This window comes from Erithacus rubecula (assembly GCF_903797595.1).
Source record: "Erithacus rubecula genome assembly, chromosome: 4".
In the NCBI taxonomy this organism is placed as follows: domain Eukaryota; kingdom Metazoa; phylum Chordata; class Aves; order Passeriformes; family Muscicapidae; genus Erithacus; species Erithacus rubecula.
In genome coordinates this window covers 17,988,867-18,006,719 of record NC_136686.1, presented here as the reverse complement: position 1 = coordinate 18,006,719, position 17,853 = coordinate 17,988,867, and the positions used below count along the sequence as shown (strand labels likewise).

The following is a 17,853-nucleotide window of genomic DNA, read 5'->3' as shown; positions in this document are numbered from 1 at the left end:
GAGACTGTAAACTCTCAGGTTCTGTTGAAAGGTATGTTCCCAGGAAACACATCTGTTTGCATTAGAATATTGATCCCAACATGTATTTACAAAGTGCCACCACACTTTTCAATGATGTTTGCATTTTGTATCTAAAAATAGGTTTTCTTATATACAATTATTCCACAGAGGGCAGTTGCAGTAATTATGGCTAGATGTGCAAAAGTCCTGTCTGTGAAGCACACAGTCAAGTTATCAGGAGATTGGCATGTCCTTTGGGCTGCTGTTATTACTTTACCAGCCGTGAATGGGGAAGAATTTGCTCCCTGTTGTATATTTGACAATTAAACCCTTCTTAAATTCTTCCTCAGAGCCAAGTACAAGGCTGTCTTTTAATAAAAAATTTGTTTTTACCCATGTCTATATTTATTTCTTGAAGGAATGCACATACTGCTCCAAGAGCCACCCACATCCTTCTGTATGCAGGGTGTATTTGCATTTGCAGTCAGTCCCAGTGCAAACGTGGGAAGGGGAAAAATCCAATGTCATCTTTAGAGCTGGTTGCCTTTTCCATCTTTAGAATTACTTGGTGGTTATCTTGGTCACTCATTCAATTAAGATCTGTTGTATTACCTTTTCTAGAAATATGTAAATAAGGCTATAGCTGTGTTATGACTTTTAAAATCTCTTTTCCAAATGTTTGGGTCAAGAGGAAAAGAATGCTTGTTTTGGTTTTAACATTTAAATCATTTTGTCCCTTGATTTCTTTTTGTTCTGCTGTCCTAAAGTAGGTGAGCACTTAAGCAACAGCTTGATTTTAAGCACATGCAGCAATCTTTGGGAATTCAAGGGGATGGGGCATGTGCTTAATGCTTTTTTGAACAATGTTGCTTTTTAGAGTTGAAGGCTTTGTAGGAAACTGGATCCTTTAAACTGGCTCCTGTTTATGTATATTTCAAATTTATAATATTGTGAGTTTTTCTCCTCTATCTTCAATATCCTCAATGCTACATCGTATAATGAAAACAATACTGGTCATGCCACTTGCAATTACTGAAGTAGGCAGTGAATTTTTTTTTTCTAGACTAACTGGGGCAATAATGTAAATCATAGATTTACAAATGTTTTCCCAGGAGAAGTCCACAGTAGTTGGCTGCAAAGAATGACACAAGTTTGGCTTACCCATAGAAGGGTGGTCATCTCAGCAGGTCAGTGATGTTTTTCAAAGACATATTGTTGATTCTAAGCTAGCTGATAATTTATTCCCTGAACTCTAGCTTAAAAAAACAATGCAGGGTAAATATTGAGTATAATAGAGGCTGTGCTGCCATTCAGTGTGCACAATGCCCTCACCTTCCCTCTCCCACCAGCTTCTCTGCATTGTTGCTTTCTGCATTTCTCATAGGGCATGAGATAACCTCCATGATTATTTATGGGGGTGTTCAGATAAGCCCTTTTTCACAGGCAACACACATACACACACTCACAAGGACTGTTATAATTTGAATTTATATTGCAAGTTCAGCTATCACTTCCTCTGTTCCCACCCTGCCTTTTGGAAAGATACCCAGTCACATGATATGCTTGTAAAAAAGCTTGCTGATTGAGGAAGGATGCAGGAAGGATATGGTTTTGCAGTGATTGCATAAGTGTTGTGTAGGACCTCAAACCTTGGGTCAATATGAAGATCATTTTAGATGTGAATTTTGAAGATTTATTTTATCTGATTTTTGAATAAGTCAAAACTGAATAGTTTGCCTGCTTTAGAGAACTGTGCACTAACCTGTGTTAATGGGATCCTTTATGTATTAACATGGATATCAGCGCATAATTGGCACCCTGGATTTCCTGCCTCTGTTCCATCAGAAACCTCAAAGTTTTTTTAGAGAATTTGTCTCCAAAATTTCTTTCCAAAATTGTCAGATGCAATCATGTCTTAGCAAATGTACTTCCTGTCAAAATCTCTTGGGGAGTTTTGCCATTTGCATAAGGAGAGCTCTTAGGCTAGCACAGAGATCTTTCCAAAAGATGCTGTGTTCCCCCTCAGTGAAGGCCTGAAGAGAAGACCTGAAGAGCCCAAAACCTCATGTCACCCATTACTGTAATGAGAGTGTACTTACTGCTATACAGTGGGGGAGCTGGAGCACAGAGGTTTGTATTTTAAAGATTTGTTTTGGTCATTCCACGTTCTGCCAACATCTAACATCTGTATTTATTTTTTGAACTCTTCTTAGTGGATTAGATGCATCTGTTGAGTTCCAAGAATAATGCTTGATTTCCTGAATTTATAGGTTGCAATAAAATCCATTCGTAAGGACAAAATTAAGGATGAACAAGATATGGTTCACATCAGACGGGAGATTGAGATCATGTCATCCCTCAGCCACCCTCATATCATCACCATATATGAAGGTTAGTGAATGTGATTTTCCTCTCTGATTGTTCTGTTACGTTCTTGCAGACCTGATGTCCATGTTTCTTGAGACTGGGCACCAAACCAACCCCTACTCCTTGTGTAACACTTCCCTTGTAACCAGCAGGACTGCCTTGAGCACTGCCTTCCCTCTGAGCTACCAGCGTTGCACAGATGCATAAACCTTTGCTTGGAAGAGCTTCTTGTGTGAGTTCACTGTGTCAGTGGCAGGTGGGGGATGGTTGCATGTATCGCCTCATGTCCTTGCTCCCACTTCATTTCACCCTCACTCACAAACCAGCCTGATGTCTGTTTCTGTTTCCAGCCCCTAGACTTGGAACAGAAACAGACAGTCCTCATTTGCTTCATTTCCCTGGACTGCTCTTATGTGGTCTAGGACTTTGGTCCTCCCTTACCTGCCAGTTCAAGCTGCTAGTTCTGTCATTGCTGCTTTTCGCCTGAATCCCAGCATCCGCTTCCTGTCCACCTCTGCACATATTCCTGTCAGTCTGATGGCTGGTTATCATTCCAGTTTTCTTATACTGTCTTCCTCCTCTGCCTCCTTTCTTCCTGGGACACAGTTAGGATGGTTTGCTGGTTTGTTTATGTCCCAGCATTAGCTGGGCAGGTCGGGCCATGCACATGCTAAAAGACACCTGCAGAAAGGTCTGTTGCTGCAAGGAGGGAGGCTGCTTGTTGGACCTGGGATGTAGATTCCAGAGGTTCAGAGGGACCTGGGTCAGGCAGCCTTGTCCCTGGGGATCACCCCTTTTCCTCTGTGAAGAACAGGAAGCCTGAATGTAGCCCTGCACATTTCCATAGCCGTGAGGTAAATGCAGAAGGTGATGAGATGTGTATGGCAGCTCTGCTCTGAGAGTTGATATTACTGATTAAAACAAGAGCTGTCTTGGCGTACGGTTACGCTATCGCATATTGAGTTATTCAAAAGCATGTTCTCGTACTTGAAAAGAGATGAGTATCTGTCTTTTTATTGAATGAACTCATAAAAGGATCTGGAAACAGAAAAGGGGAGGGATGCTGTGTCAGCATGTGGGTTGTAAATGGAACAAAAGTTACTTCAAATGTGGATGGGAACTCAGGAAGAAAAAATATTAAGCATGCTGTGGTTCTTTGACCAATTGCCCTTCCCATCCTTACTTTAAATAGTTTTTACTGAGTTAAAATACTTGTAAAAGTGAAAAAGATTACAGCATTTTTAGGAAGCAGACACTAAGTCCTGTGGGAGCAAAACTTCTTTCCCTGGCCCTGTAAAGGGAGGAGCAGTGCTTCTGCAGCAGAGCCAGTTGAGCTCCATGATGGAGAATTCATCTTGTCTGAGGAGGATGAGCACCTGTGTCAGGTTCTGGTGTGTTTTCCAAGCAGTCAGAGTCAGTATTTGGCCTGTAGCAGCCATATAATTTAGATGCAGTAATTTAGATATGGTTGTACTGGAAGATGTGTGGTTGTGCTGCTGAACCCACAGGGGGCTGCCCAGAGATGAGGTGTGACCTCAGGCATACTTGAGTGTGTGCTTCTCTTGAAGATGAAGAGTACTTGTTGTGAAGTTGAGGGACTATGTCAAGGACTGAAGTATTTGTATCCTCTCAAAGTTGGATTTTAAACACATGGCTATTCCTCTTGAGTGTTGCATAAAGAGTGATAATATTGCTATCCCCTGACACAAAATGTTGAAGTCAGTAAATCCTGAGAGATGGGCTTAATCTCACCAAAATTAAGCAATCCAGCCTTTCTGCAGTTGATGTCTGCTACAAGTCTAGTGTCCCTCTCTAGTCAAGAGAGTTCAGTGTCTTCACAGGGTGGTTGGCTCCCTCCTGGGACACTTTTTTTTCAGATAAGTGGGATGAATGACATATTGGAGGCTCCTGTTGGAGTCTAGCTGACTAACTTAGATCAGATGGTAACTTTGACACTGAAGCCACCCTAGAGATATTTTACTCCTATCTCACAAAATTTTACTGTAGGTTTCCAGACTGCCACTGCACATCTGACAGCTCTCTCCATAGGTGCCAGGTTGCACAGATATACATAGCTTGGACAAAGCTGGATGTCCCTGTAATAATCTTTGAAAGCTCTTTGTACTACATTTGCAAACATGTGTTTCCCTTAAGTAGGATCTTGTTTAGGTATCCTTTTGACCTTCTCGCTAATAGCAATTAACCTCTGAATTTGTCTACTTGATGTAAACACAACCTTATCTTTTTTATTGATACCAAGCAAATTCAGATGTGTGGGAACCCAGCTTTCCAGTTTAGAGGTACTTTTTTGTAACCTAATCATAGGGCATGTACCTTGCCCATTACTGCCAGGGCAGATGTACAGTTGTGACTAAAGAAATTCCATCCTCTCAGCAGGGCTGTAATTGGCAATCTGTCGAGTGTTGCTGTGAGGGAAGTGCTCCTTTAAGTGACTTTAAACTCCTTGAAAGGGACTGGATAAGCAAAGTCAGCTTTGCTGGCAGTGTTCTGATTTCAGCACATAAATTTTAATTTATAGAATAATGCCTCTGTCCATTCATCTGCCCCTCGCCCTTCCTTTGCCCTATTGCTTTTTTGCCTTGAAAACTCCAGGATTTTATAATAAAGCCTTTGAAAGCTAACATATTTTTCCAGGGGTAGCTTGAGTGCAAAATCTACCTCATCTGGCAATACTTTACAAAAGTTAAACCAGGGAAGGAACATTCTGCAAACATTTAAACACATGTTGGGCCAATCATGAGGGTGAAGTTACACTTGGTACATTTAGGAGTGAGCTTTTGAGTCTTTGAAGTGTGAAATACAGTTGTCTGTGTGACTGTTTCTGTGCTGGAAGAGTTGTCCTTGATCAGCATAACCATAGAGAAAAGTCTCCCTTTTTGCAAAATTCACTTAAAGGTGAATAGACTATTAAGTAAAATGATTGTAGAAATAGTTAACTGAAGATCCTCCCTGGAGGATGGCTAAACGTTAGGACCAAAATTTGGTGCCAGCAGAACATGATGGCATTAATGTAAATGAGTAACTGAAGGAAAGTGTGCGCTGAAGTGCTCTGCTGAATTTGGGCCAGGATGCTTATAAGAGTGCTGCACCCTTTGCATTAGCAAAGCACAAAATATGGATCTCCCAAGTAAGATGCACTTCTTACTTTTCCTTTCTAGTTTGCATTTTTGGTACTCTTATCTCCATCATGTGTCTGTCAGTCCACAATGGCTTGAGCTGGGTTGCTTAAGCAGGAGACTGGTTCAGCTTTCCTTTCAAACCCCAAAGGCAATGAGAGATAATCTGACAGTGTGTAACAGCAGTGCATAGTGTGTACCAGGATACTCACTGCACTTGCCAAACACACATTCAGTCTCACATTTTGTGCCAGACTTCATGCAACAAAGCATAAACCTACTTGGTGTTTCACACACACACATGTAGGCCTGTCTCCAGTGTGGGGAGCTGTGTCAGTCAAGTCACCAACCATATCATCAGCAAAACCAGCTGCATGGTCAGAAATCTGCCTGTGTGGCAGCTGTTACTGTGTGTGGACACGAGCCTTTGCTGGGGAGCTGCATCCCTGCAGCAGCACCAGCTCAAATGTCAGCTGAATGTGGACCTCAGGGTGGGCAGCAGCCAGGGGCCAGGGGGGCACAACATCACCTATCTCAAGCTGTGACAGTTCAGAGCAATCCCAGCCTCTGTCCCAGCCTTTGCCATCTCCTGGTTTTCAGACATAATCAAAACAAGCTTTGGTGCCTAATGACCCCACCCCTCTGTGTGCAAAACACCTGAAGAAGCCACAAGGCCCTTCAAGCATCACGTGGATGACTGGGCTTTGATCAAGAATGTTGGAAGTTGGAAAGCTGAAATGATTCTTTTTTTTGGCTCGGAGAAAGTACTTCAGCAGTGATATTGTTTAACCACATTTCTAATTGATTTCCTCTAATTATGGAGGCTTTTGACCTTCGAGTGCTTTATTCTCATTGTTTTCAGTTGATAACATCCAAGAACATCAAGTAATATTTCAAGTGTCTGGAGATATTAATGAAACAAGAATAAACAAACTTAACTCTTTAGTTCCCATACCCCAGCTTAATGAATTTCCTGTCATTCAGGGTGATCACTCAAACAGCACTTCATTGGACATGACATAAACTGGAATGTGTGAGATCACGGGCAGGTCCAGTTTAAATGTCAAACTGATTGCCAGCAGCGGTGAAATTTATTTGCATCTTCCCATTTACACAGTCCTACCATAGCAATGTAAATATTTGCTTCTCTGAAGTTCCTCGACAGTTTAAAGGGAAGTTAGCTCTTTGTTGAAGAGTATTCTTTGTTGAAACAATTAGTGTAGCATGTTATTGTGGCCAAATTAGCAACTGTCATTTTTCCTTGCTTTTAAAGAGCAAACCATCATAATCTGCATATCCTCAGTCTTACTCTGTGAGAAACAACCTCACCAAGGATAATAGTTCCCATTCTGATTTAATCTCCTCACTGGGGAGTAAATTATAGCATGCTGTCTGATTTAAAAAGATTATTGCAGTATCTTAACTACATTCCTTTAATTTAAAAGGAGATGCAATTTGGCTGAATAAGGCCATAATTCAGGAAAACAATTTAACACAAGCTTAGCATTAAAACACATACTTTATATCTTGATATCTTCAATTATAATTAAGCATATGCATAAGTTTATGTGTATGCATATAAGTGGTTTTCTCATTGGACCTGGGCTATTTTCACGTCTGCTATATACTCTGTTAAAAGCAGTAATAAAGTACTACTACTGCTACTAACAAACCAACTAAATAAAAATTATACTAAGGGGCTGTAAAACAGTCAAAACCATCAAAGCTGAATCAGGCTAAATTTCTAAGGTTAAAGATGGTTTTCAGTACTTGCGTGACTTTTTGAAGAATAATTCAAGGCTTATTGCACAAGTGAGGTAATTGGGTCTACATGAATTTTCTGAATGAAAACGTTATTCTAGTCTGCATCTCCAAAATTAAAAACAAACTCGCTGATTCTTTTGATTTGGCTGACCTTTAATAAAAGAGCATTTTGTAGCAGTGGAAAGGTACTTCTGTCTGCGGCTGTTAGGAGAGTAATAAAAATACCACTGAATGGAAAGACACCAGATGGAAGGAATGTCAACATACTGGAACTAATTTAGGAGATTGCTCTGATAGAGAGCAAAGGCATGAGGAGAATTCAAATGGTTCCAGTGCAAAGAGATTGGCCGCCCCTCTTAAACTAACAAACTGAAATCCTTACCCTAGGGTTACATGTAAACCAAATGGAATCAGCCCACAAGGAGGTAGTCCTTTGGGGGGGGGGAGAATCCACCCCCCTCAGCACTCACTCTGGCTTTAGTATTCTATGAGCTTGGAGGAAGGGCAAAAGCCTCCTGCTTTTTTTTGATTTTGGTAGTAAGTCAGTCCAAAGTGAACTGTCCTAATAGAAAAGTACAATGTACCATTAAATCTTACTGACTGATGGTTGCAAAACTGTGCCTATATGGGCTTTCAGCAATTTTAGGGTGAAGCACATCTGAGCAGTGAATGAATGTAGTGAGTATGTTCATTTGGTGTCAGCCCTGTCCCCTGAGTTTCAGAGGAGGTGACTTCAGTGTAGCTAGAGAGAATTTGGCAGTAGGGTTGAAGGGAAGAGTCCTGATGAGCAAGAGGTCAACCAGCGCTATTTAGAAAGTGGAAGGCTGTAGATAGAAGCTGAGTTCATAATTTCACAGCCTCTAAATATAAATAAGTGGAGAGATTATATGCAAGAACTATTACTATAGTAGAACAACCTGCAAGAGAGGGACAGGTTGTTCATGTTACAAAATGTACTTTGTCTCAGATATTTCTTTGATAGCGAGAAGTGAAATTCTTTCCCAATTTCACATTTATGTCCTTCAAGGAACTTTGAAGTCAGCAGATTTGGTTTCAATTATGAGGTACAGACTTTTTCTCTGTCACATTTAAAAAAGAAACAAACACATTAGAGTTAAGGGTGGGGTCTAAAGAAAAGTAAGAAATCTTTGACCACTGTATCTTAAGCACCCTTTGCTGCTTGGGTTTCCAGGGCTTTTGGGGTGACCAGACCAAGCCCAATCAAGCTTGTAGTGCCCTGGAAAATGCTGTTCCTCCAAGTTGCTGTGGCCAGTGTCCTAGTCCTTTGCTCATTTCGTGAGGATACAATCTCCTGAGGATACAATCACACGAAGTGTTGTTCCTCACACCTTGAGGTTCATGCTGTTCCTGCCCCTGCTTCCTTCCCTGTGGCCACATAACACTAACACTCTGCAGCAGCACTTGACCACTGTGGCTGAGGCAGTGCAGCAGCCCTCCTGCCACATCAAGGTCTTGTTGCAGCTCTCAGAGTAACTCAGCTTGCAGAGTGGTGAAAATAAACACAGTGGCTCAGAAATAAATGATGCACAGCCAGTAGTAAGCATTTCTCCTGCTGCTGTCCCCTCTTATATGTGAAGCTCGTGCTTTGTAAGCAACCCCCCTATCTTCATTCTTAATTGTGGCAGGCCATCTCCTTTGCTATCCATGCCTGTTGGTATTGGTACTGGCAGGTCTCCACTTATCTAAATTGGCTACCCATTTGCAGAGTATTGAAAAATTCTGAAGCAGTCCCACCTTGCTTGTACATGGCCTCCTTCCCTTGATCTTGCTCAGGGCTGAGGAGCAGGCTTGTACGACAGAAGTAGCAAGATTTGGGAGGTTCCTGGGGTTCAGCATCCTGCCAAAGCCATGCTTCTCTGTTGGCAGTAGGTGCAGCCAGGGTTCAGGCACAGTTCTAGTCGGGGGTGACTTTCAGAATGAATATGCAGTAGGATGGCAGGTAATAAATCATCTGCAGCAAAAACAAAGAGTGAACCAAGCAGTTCCAGAAGCTATATGGTGGCAACCCGTCCATCATCAGCTCACAGGTTACAGCCCAGGTGCTAACAGGGCAGTGTATTTATTACCTCATTATTCTTTGCAGAAAGTCAATCCAACCTTTAATTAATGCCCTCCTCTCTTCCGCCAGCCACTGCCCACAAAGCTTTCTTGAGCATATGTTTATAAAACTACATGCTGTGCTCAGAAGGGAAATTCAGAAGTGCCTGTGTGAAACCTGCCTGACATCCTAAATACTACTGTGAAAATTCATGGTGTACTTGGCTGATGGTGTGAGACTTGCCAGAATACCACCTTGTCATTTGCCTGATAGTCTTGACCACTGAATTCCTTTTTAAGGCTGTGTATGTGTATACACATAAATTCCTCTGCCTTTCAACCACTTCTTCCTTCAGCCTCAGCTCTCAGTTTAGATTTTTTTGTCTGCTATTCAGTTGCCACTCTACAGGAAGTAGCTGTGTGCCCACTCATGAGTTTCAGCTGATATGGTGGAGGTGCTCTGATGAAAAATGACGCAGTTGTGAAAAAATACTTCCCTATTAACCTCTGCTCCTGGGAACAAATTGCTGTTTAATTCTGTAATTGCTCAGCTATGGTGATGGTGAGGAGGTCTCTGTAATGTTGCCTAAGTTCAGGGATACTTTCCTTCTCAAAGTTATCCCTTATGAAGAAGAATGTGCCAGTAAACTGAAAGCCAGATATGAGTTTCTGGAACAATTCTGTTCTCATTGATTCTAGTGTGGCTTTGTGACAAAAATTTGAAATTTGGAACAGGGATTTTCGTTTTCCTAAATTCAGCTTGATGATATTATCTCAGTTTCCTAGAGGGTATAAGAGAAAATTTGAAATGGAAAGTGCTTTTGAATCCACACATTCCTCCAAACCAAATGCTTTCCACCTCATTTCTGTAGAAATGTTGGAAAATACATCTGGAGAGGGACTTGTATTAATATGGCAAATTTGAGTCCAAAAAAATTAGATTTTAGAATTTAAAACTTCAGAACATCAAGGATGATTTGAGAAAAGTCTTAGGACTGAGGAATGAAGGCAAAACTTTCATAAAAACACAGCCTGGAAGAAATGTGGCAAGGCTGTTATTGCTGTTATTGCCATATTGAACACCTGGTGGGGAATCAGCTTTTGGGGGAGTGGGGCAAGAAGAGCCAAGGGCAGATCTGTGTCTTAGCTGAGGGTGGTCCTCAGTTGGAACTGCTTGGGATGTGCATTCCCATGAGAGTGCATTGAGATATTTTGTGCCATGTGGCAACTTCACCTATATGTGCATGATACAGCAATGCCTATCTCATGGAATCAGCTGGGGTTTTGGGGGAATTTTGTTGGTGTTGTTATTGTGTGGCTTATGTGTTTGTTTTAAATCAGATCTCTTATATGAGAGCATTTTCAGCGATTTGTCTCAGCTTACTAAAACGATTTCTTTTTGCCTTCTTAAGCAAGCCTGTACCTAACAAGCCTTTCTGAGCTTAGAGAAGCAAATGTGCACATTGCTGTATTATTGGTAACACATCACAGCACTTCCCTGTATGACACGAGGCATGTTCAGTTTTTCCCAGACAGTATCAGTCTGTCATTCTTGGAGAGGATACTGTATGTATAATCCATCCAGAGACGGCTTTTCCAGTTTCCGAAGTTTATTGCTAATGAGGATGCACATAGGATGTAATCCCTGGCAGAGGCCTCTGCTTCGGGGTACAGTGAGGCCAGCAGACAAGTAAGCAGCCAATTTTATCTGGCTGTTTGCTCTCCCTTTTATCAGAGCTGTTTGGCATGGGTTCAGGGGTGTTAGAGTGAGCTGCAGAGGCTTTGGCTTGTAGATTTGAGTGACAAGGTGTGAGAGGACATGAGACAAAGCCCAAGAGAAGCAAATATCTGTGTGTTGAGAGAGGCAGCTTTGCATTTCACTGCAAAAGCTGAAGCTTAATTCTGTTCTTTTTTTAAATCACCAAAGACTACTGGCTGAACTTTGATGAAGAGATATAGGAAGGCATCATTATAATAAGGCTGGTCAAAACTAGCATCTGTTTGTAATAAACCCTTTAACCTCATTAATTTGTATATGCCTTACTGCCGGTGTGACCAGTGCTGCCACAGATAAAAAGAAAATCTCCATGTTTTCATATAACAGTGATTACTTATGGCAAGTGCAGGAAGCTTCCAATGGGTTGCAATTGGTTTTTGGAGACAAAAGAGAACTATTTAGCAGCCAGGACATTACAGCAATTCCAGACTATTAAAAGCCTGCTTTACTAGATTAAATATTAGTTATCTGCCACTTACAGTGAAGTCCTTGACAGCATGTGACACGGCTGACATACTCTCAGCCCCAAAGAAGAGTCAGGCTGTGACGTGTGTGAGATGGATTTTCCTTGCTCTGCTTACGCCAGCATTGTGCACTGCGACAGATGATTGCAGCATGCAGTCTGTGACATGCGGTGGGAAGTGGGTAGGGCTGGAGATAAGGAAGCTTGAGGAAGAGCTGGTTGCATGAGAGGGGGTGCAGAGCCACACCAACAAGAGCTGTACAGCTCTGGAGGCGCTGCTGCCACAGCAAGCTGAGCCATGCTGTCAGACAGAGTTGGGACAGAGGAGGACACATCTATCAGTTCACTTGTTGGATTTTGGTGGTAGGTGAAAGCCAACCAACAGTCATTCTAAGCCAGATGACAGTCCTGTATCAGTCATTGAAGACAAAAATTAATTATGCCTTATATGAACCTTTCCAAATGATATGAGGGCTCCTGTTTGCTTCTGTCCTCTGGCCTCAAGCGGGCTACTTGCACAAGAAATTCTGTGCTGGAGCAGGAGCTGGTATTCATGTGTCCACCTCTCCTCAGTAGGGAAAGTTGACTTTGCCACCTTGTGACCACATATATTTGAGGCAAAGAGGTTCATGTGAAAGAGATTATAAACTCAACTTCCTTCTCCTGTGTCTGAGATGTTGTAATCTTCCTCTGGTAAAAAATAGCTCTGGAACTTGCTTTTTGCAGTGGGACTGTTGTTACATCTTTCCAGCCCATAATGGTGGTCTAGGATGTGATCAGGCATCCAGAGTCTTCTTTACTCTTTGAAGCATCAATTTTCAAATTATTGAATCAACTGTGGTGTTTTTTTCTTTTCTTCTGTGCAGTGTTTGAAAATAAAGATAAGATTGTGATCATCATGGAGTATGCAAGTAAAGGAGAGTTGTATGATTACATCAGTGAGAGGCGGCGATTAAGTGAGAGAGAGACAAGACACTTCTTCCGACAAATAGTCTCTGCTGTGCATTACTGCCACAAGGTGAGCAAAGGACTTCATAGTAAAAAATGCTGTTTCAAGGCTGAGACTGGCATATATTTCAAAGCATATCTGAGGCAACAGCATTCATTATTAAGTATCAGAGCATATGATTTTATCATTACTACAGGAGATCTGCATTAAAAGCGTTAGACAGAACTAGTGCCTTTTTTTAAGGACTAATGATGTTTACCTATGTAATGGCAGATACCAGACACACCCTTACTTCAGACCTACCTTGCATTTTTGCTTTTAAAATAATTCTGCTGACATTAAAAAAACTCAAAAATTACACTATCAACTAGGGAAGGCATTCCATAGAACCTCTACAGCATTAATATTAATGCATTCAAAGAAATGTTAGTTTGTGATTTGAATATGCTAGTAAACAACTTTAGAATAGGAGATATAATACATGAAAGCAAAAGCCAAGAGAAAGCTATGAGGTTTGTGCATGAGCTTTAGTACATTCTCATTCTGGATGGGTAAAAGTAACTTTGCCAGATGGAGTGGGAAAGATACCATTTGCTAATGACCTTATCCATCATGGTACCCACTTGGAATGACAAGTCAAGCAATTAAACCCAAGGTAGCTGACTAGCTGTCATCATGGACCTTGTATTTCTGTTTATGAAAAAACTGCATAGAGCCAAAACTTGTGTGAAGCTAAAGGTAAAGAGCAGCTAACACAATTTTTATTTGAATTCTTGAAATACTTAAGTCACTGTATGAATTCTGATAAAATGGTGGTTTCTCAAAGTCCTCGCTGTGTAGTGCTGAAAAGCAGCAGTGCCATTCCTGATGCAGTTAATTTTCCCAAGTTTCTGTAAAGAAGGCTCTGACCTAGACGAAGTCTGTTTGCTTCCGTCCCTAACATGTACAATCCTTGGGGATTATAACTCCCCTGATCCATGTGGCTGCTCATTGGAGGAATGAGAGCTTTTGTAGGGGCTAACGTCATTGACAGATACTGGTTTCTGGTGCCTGGGAAGAATATCCTGCTTTCACACAGTGGGGGCAGGATCCAGGATGAAATTAAGTTCTAAAAAGACACCCCCCAGCCCTCCTCACCCCACCCCCCTGCTGTTTTAGAGTCTTTGTGGGAGGACAGATTCCAGTCATTCTTCCCTTAACCACACACCAAGTGACTAATACAGCGCCTGCCACTAGTCACTGGGCCATGAGTGTTATGACAGTGAAATCAGCCCTGAAATGTAGATGCAAAGACCACCCTGCCAGTTCACCTTTAGTTTTCCCAAAATTTTCTCATGCTCTTCTCCGTTTTCTTTTTCCTTGTTTCAGAATGGTGTTGTTCACAGGGACCTAAAATTGGAAAACATTCTTCTTGATGACAATTTTAATATTAAGGTAGGATTCTTTTGCTCAGCTTCTCAGAATGGATTTGCATGTTTTATAACATTTTTACCCAAAGGTATTATAAGAGCCATTGTTATGGTAACAGCTACTAAGCAACAGCATCTGGCAAGAGGCTCAGAGGTTTGGAGGCTGGGGGAAGACACCACTGATTCCCAGTAATAACAGTAAATGAAGCTTTGCATACTTTGGAGGAGAAGGCCCTGTCCTGCCACACAAAAGCCACGATTCCCAATGCAGTACCTACCCACTGGTAGAAAACAGCAGAGCATTTTGTGCAATTGGGCTTATTGTACAAATAGTACTGCTGGCTGCTTCTGGGGCTAGGAGAAAGCTGTTCTGGTCTACAGGGTTCAAGTGGCTCCTACAGAACAGTCTGAATGTTCTTTTGATCATGGCTGGAAAATAAGCAAATAGAGTTTCAAAATAAACCTAGTAAAGCACATGTGCTTCATTAGGAAATGGCCTTGGAACTTCAGACACAAACGTATACTTTGGATAGTGATGTCAGTGATGTCATTTCCATACCATTTCTCCCCAGTGAAAGCATGGGAATGACCTTTTTTCCTGTCCTCTCCTTCTATTGTTTATAGCTGTAGTACAAAGTTAAATAATGCAGAGATTTAATTTCCAGAGTAATTTCCTATATATATCCTATCTATATTCCTCTATAAGTGTAATTTACAGGTGGCTGAACCTGTTTCACTTTCAACTTTGTTCCTCCTTGGGTAGCTGCATGTGCTAAGGTTGGCTGGATGTGCTCATCCATGGGCAAGCAAGCAGAGGGAGGAACACCAAAGAATTTCTGCTGACACTTGAGCATCCTTCTTTAATTAAAAAAGTAATCAAGGAGCTACTTGCATAGCCCAATACCTAAATACCCTGTGCCTTCCTTTTGTCTCCCCTGAAAGCCCCAGGGCTGCAGGCACTGCCTTCTGTGCTTCACACTGGAGAGATTGTCTTCATTTCGAGCTGATGTGCAATGGAAATGGAAAGTAATGTGGTAGCTGCCATCTGTGTAACGCTGATGACAGAAGCTAACTTGAATCAACTAGTGGATTAAAGGCACATAAATATGTGGTTTCCAAATATAGTCCTTTATGGAAGGCCCATGCAATGCAATATTTGGATGTTTTGCTGTTAGCATCCAGCATTGGAACAGACCTCCCCTCTCCTGTTCCTACAGGGACACTGTCTGCAGCAGCCAGAGCTGTTCTCAGCAGTGCTGAAAACAAAAACTAGCCTTTCTAGGACATTGTATACGAATCGGGCTTCCGCAGGCAGGATGACCTTTCTTTCCACATTACACGCCAAACTATCTTCCCAGCTAATCAGAGAATTCTTGAGAGAAAAGAGGAATTTGTGGAATTTGCTAGCTGTGGAGGGCTGGATCTCTGCACTGTGGTCCTCATATGCAAAACCAATCACTTCCCCAGCCTCTGGGGAGCTGAGCTTTGTCAGACAGCTCCGCTCCTGCTCCTCTCTCCTTTATGGGGGTTGTTCTCCTGTGAGTGGATCAGAAGGATGGGGCAGGGACAGGTAGCTGTGTTCGGTCCACACTTGGAACTGACCCAGGGGCTTCAGAACCACAATGCATTTCAGCTGCTATAGTGAGTGGCACTGCTGTGGAAGAAATTCAGGTAGCTCTACCTGCTCAGATTCCTTCCAGTCATTTGGATGTCTTTTTCTGTTCTTTTTACTTCCTGACTTGCATTGTGTTTAAACTGCTGTAGGTATTTTACATATTTCCAGCCTTTCCTCAGCTACATCTCTTCAGTGTTATGGCCTCTGAGCAGGCAAGGCTGCCTTGGCATGGGCAAGTGGCTTCTTTGCTGTCCCCTAGTCACTAGTTCTGTAGAGGATCTCATGAAACCGAAAGCCAGACTGAACTCTGGACGATACTGATATTTCATATATCTTACACTCAATAATGTTTGGATTTGGATTGCTTCAAGAGGTGACTTTTGGTATGGTTTTCCTTTTTCTCTGTGCTCTCTTTTTTTAAACCTTGTGACTAAGGTCAGCTTTGAATACTTGATGTTAAGCACGCAGCCACTATTTTCCTGATGCTGAAGCATTGAATATGTTGCTGTGGTTTCTGTGTTGCTTGCACAGAATTTTACTTCCCCTACTTTATTTTTCTTTGTGTCACTAAACAGTAACTGCTGGCAAGGAAACACATATGGAACAGTAAATTATTTATTAGGAGTAAATTTATCAGGTCCATATTCTGAGAGTGTTTACATGTGGTTTGTTCAGGCAGAAAAAAATGCGGTTTGGGGCTTGGTATTGACTGAAGGCTTCAAATACTCAGGGGAAGGCATTTTCTAGAAATGGATTTATAGTCTTATCAGTACTTTCCTAGTATTTATATTTCATTCAGTGGATTACAAACACAAAATTAGCAGTTTGATTTTAACAACGAGAAAATTAAAGGAATGTCTGTTCTTGGGTGCAGTGTGCAATTAAATACGTGTTTCTGATGAAGCCAGTGATCTCTGCATTATGATTTACAAAAACATGTCATAGTAATGTGAAGAAAAAATAAGATGTTGTAAAAATGGATCCCTGCATAGCAGCTTAAACAATACTTTTAAACCAGGAAATAAAGAGGACAAGTAATCCATTACAAATTATTATCCAACCTAAAAGAGCCCTAGGCCTTTTTACTTGTTACTACACTAACTTGGAAACCATTCTTAAGCTTATGATAATTAAATGAAGGTCATAAAGGATATGGAGACATATGGAGACATAAGAAGGCATTTATTTTTTTTGTTTGTTTTAAAGAGTTGTGATGGTGAGTTTAAATTTCTGGAAGCAGAGTCATGTGTTAGAATACGGCAATAAGGGAACACCAGTGTCTGGAAGCAACAAAAAAATTACACATTATGGAGAGTCCTGCATATCCTCAGGCCAGAGGTGGAATGCAATGAGAGGGAAAGGTGATCCAATCTGTGGTGTATTATTAGGTTTTTCATGGACTTGTTGTATGCAGTACTATTTCCTGCAGACTTTTACTGAAAACCACTGAATGCAGCAGACATAAATGAATTCAAATGAGCATTAAACACTTGTGAGACTGAACATCCATGTTCACTGTAGGGATGAGAATGGTTCCTGGGCTGGGAATTACAGCTAAAAGAGATGTCTAGCAGAGGTTAATGTAAGCAGTATGATCAACCCCAAAGTGATAGAAGAGTAGAACAATGCAAGTATAACAGTAACAGAATCCTGCTAACTGCACATTCTCCTGGGCTGGTAAGGGGACACCAATCAGACTAACCACTAAAAAACCCACCAAGGTTTCATATATACAGTATATATACATTTAAGTGTATGGAATTGGGATTTACTTTGCTGGAAGTCTCACCAACTGCACATACATTTCATTCGCTTTAAGAGACCTAATTATTTCTTTATCTGTAGTACAGGGAGACAGATTCTTAAGTGGGATAAAACAGACAATTTCCATGAGTGTGAACTTTATGGAATTTATATTCCACACTTAAACAATAATTTACATCTGGTTTATCAAAGCTAACAGTAAATATGAAACATACACTCCTGAAGCAAGGGGAATAAAAGTCCACTTTTCTGCTCCTCCCAATTTAGGAAGTTCTTTTGACTTGATGCCTTAGTTCCATTTAAGTGCCAAGAACATGAAGTAATGTTGGCTTCTATTAATCTTGTTTTGGGGGGCATGACAGCTTTAATGGAAAAATCTGATAAACATCAGTCTGTGAGCATGGGAGTGGACTGTAACATAAATACTCTTTTCCTGAATGGTCAAAATGAAAACATGAATGCCCAAGTCTGAAAGTTTCTTAGAGTGAACAATGGTATGTGTATTCCTATATATATATATATTTATGCACATCCAAATGCATTTTGTACA

The 17,853-nt window shown here is 41.3% G+C and overlaps 1 protein-coding gene across 1 annotated transcript in view; it reads left to right on the top strand.

Moving 5' to 3' along the window:
* NUAK1 (NUAK family kinase 1) overlaps nucleotides 1–17,853 on the top strand; it is a 46,014-nt gene that overhangs the window by 20,597 nt on the left and 7,564 nt on the right. The window contains exons 2-4 of the mRNA XM_079303473.1: nucleotides 2,271–2,391; nucleotides 12,433–12,584; nucleotides 13,884–13,949. Coding sequence (XP_079159599.1) covers nucleotides 2,271–2,391; nucleotides 12,433–12,584; nucleotides 13,884–13,949 — 339 coding nt within the window. The remainder of the gene's footprint in view (nucleotides 1–2,270; nucleotides 2,392–12,432; nucleotides 12,585–13,883; nucleotides 13,950–17,853) is intronic.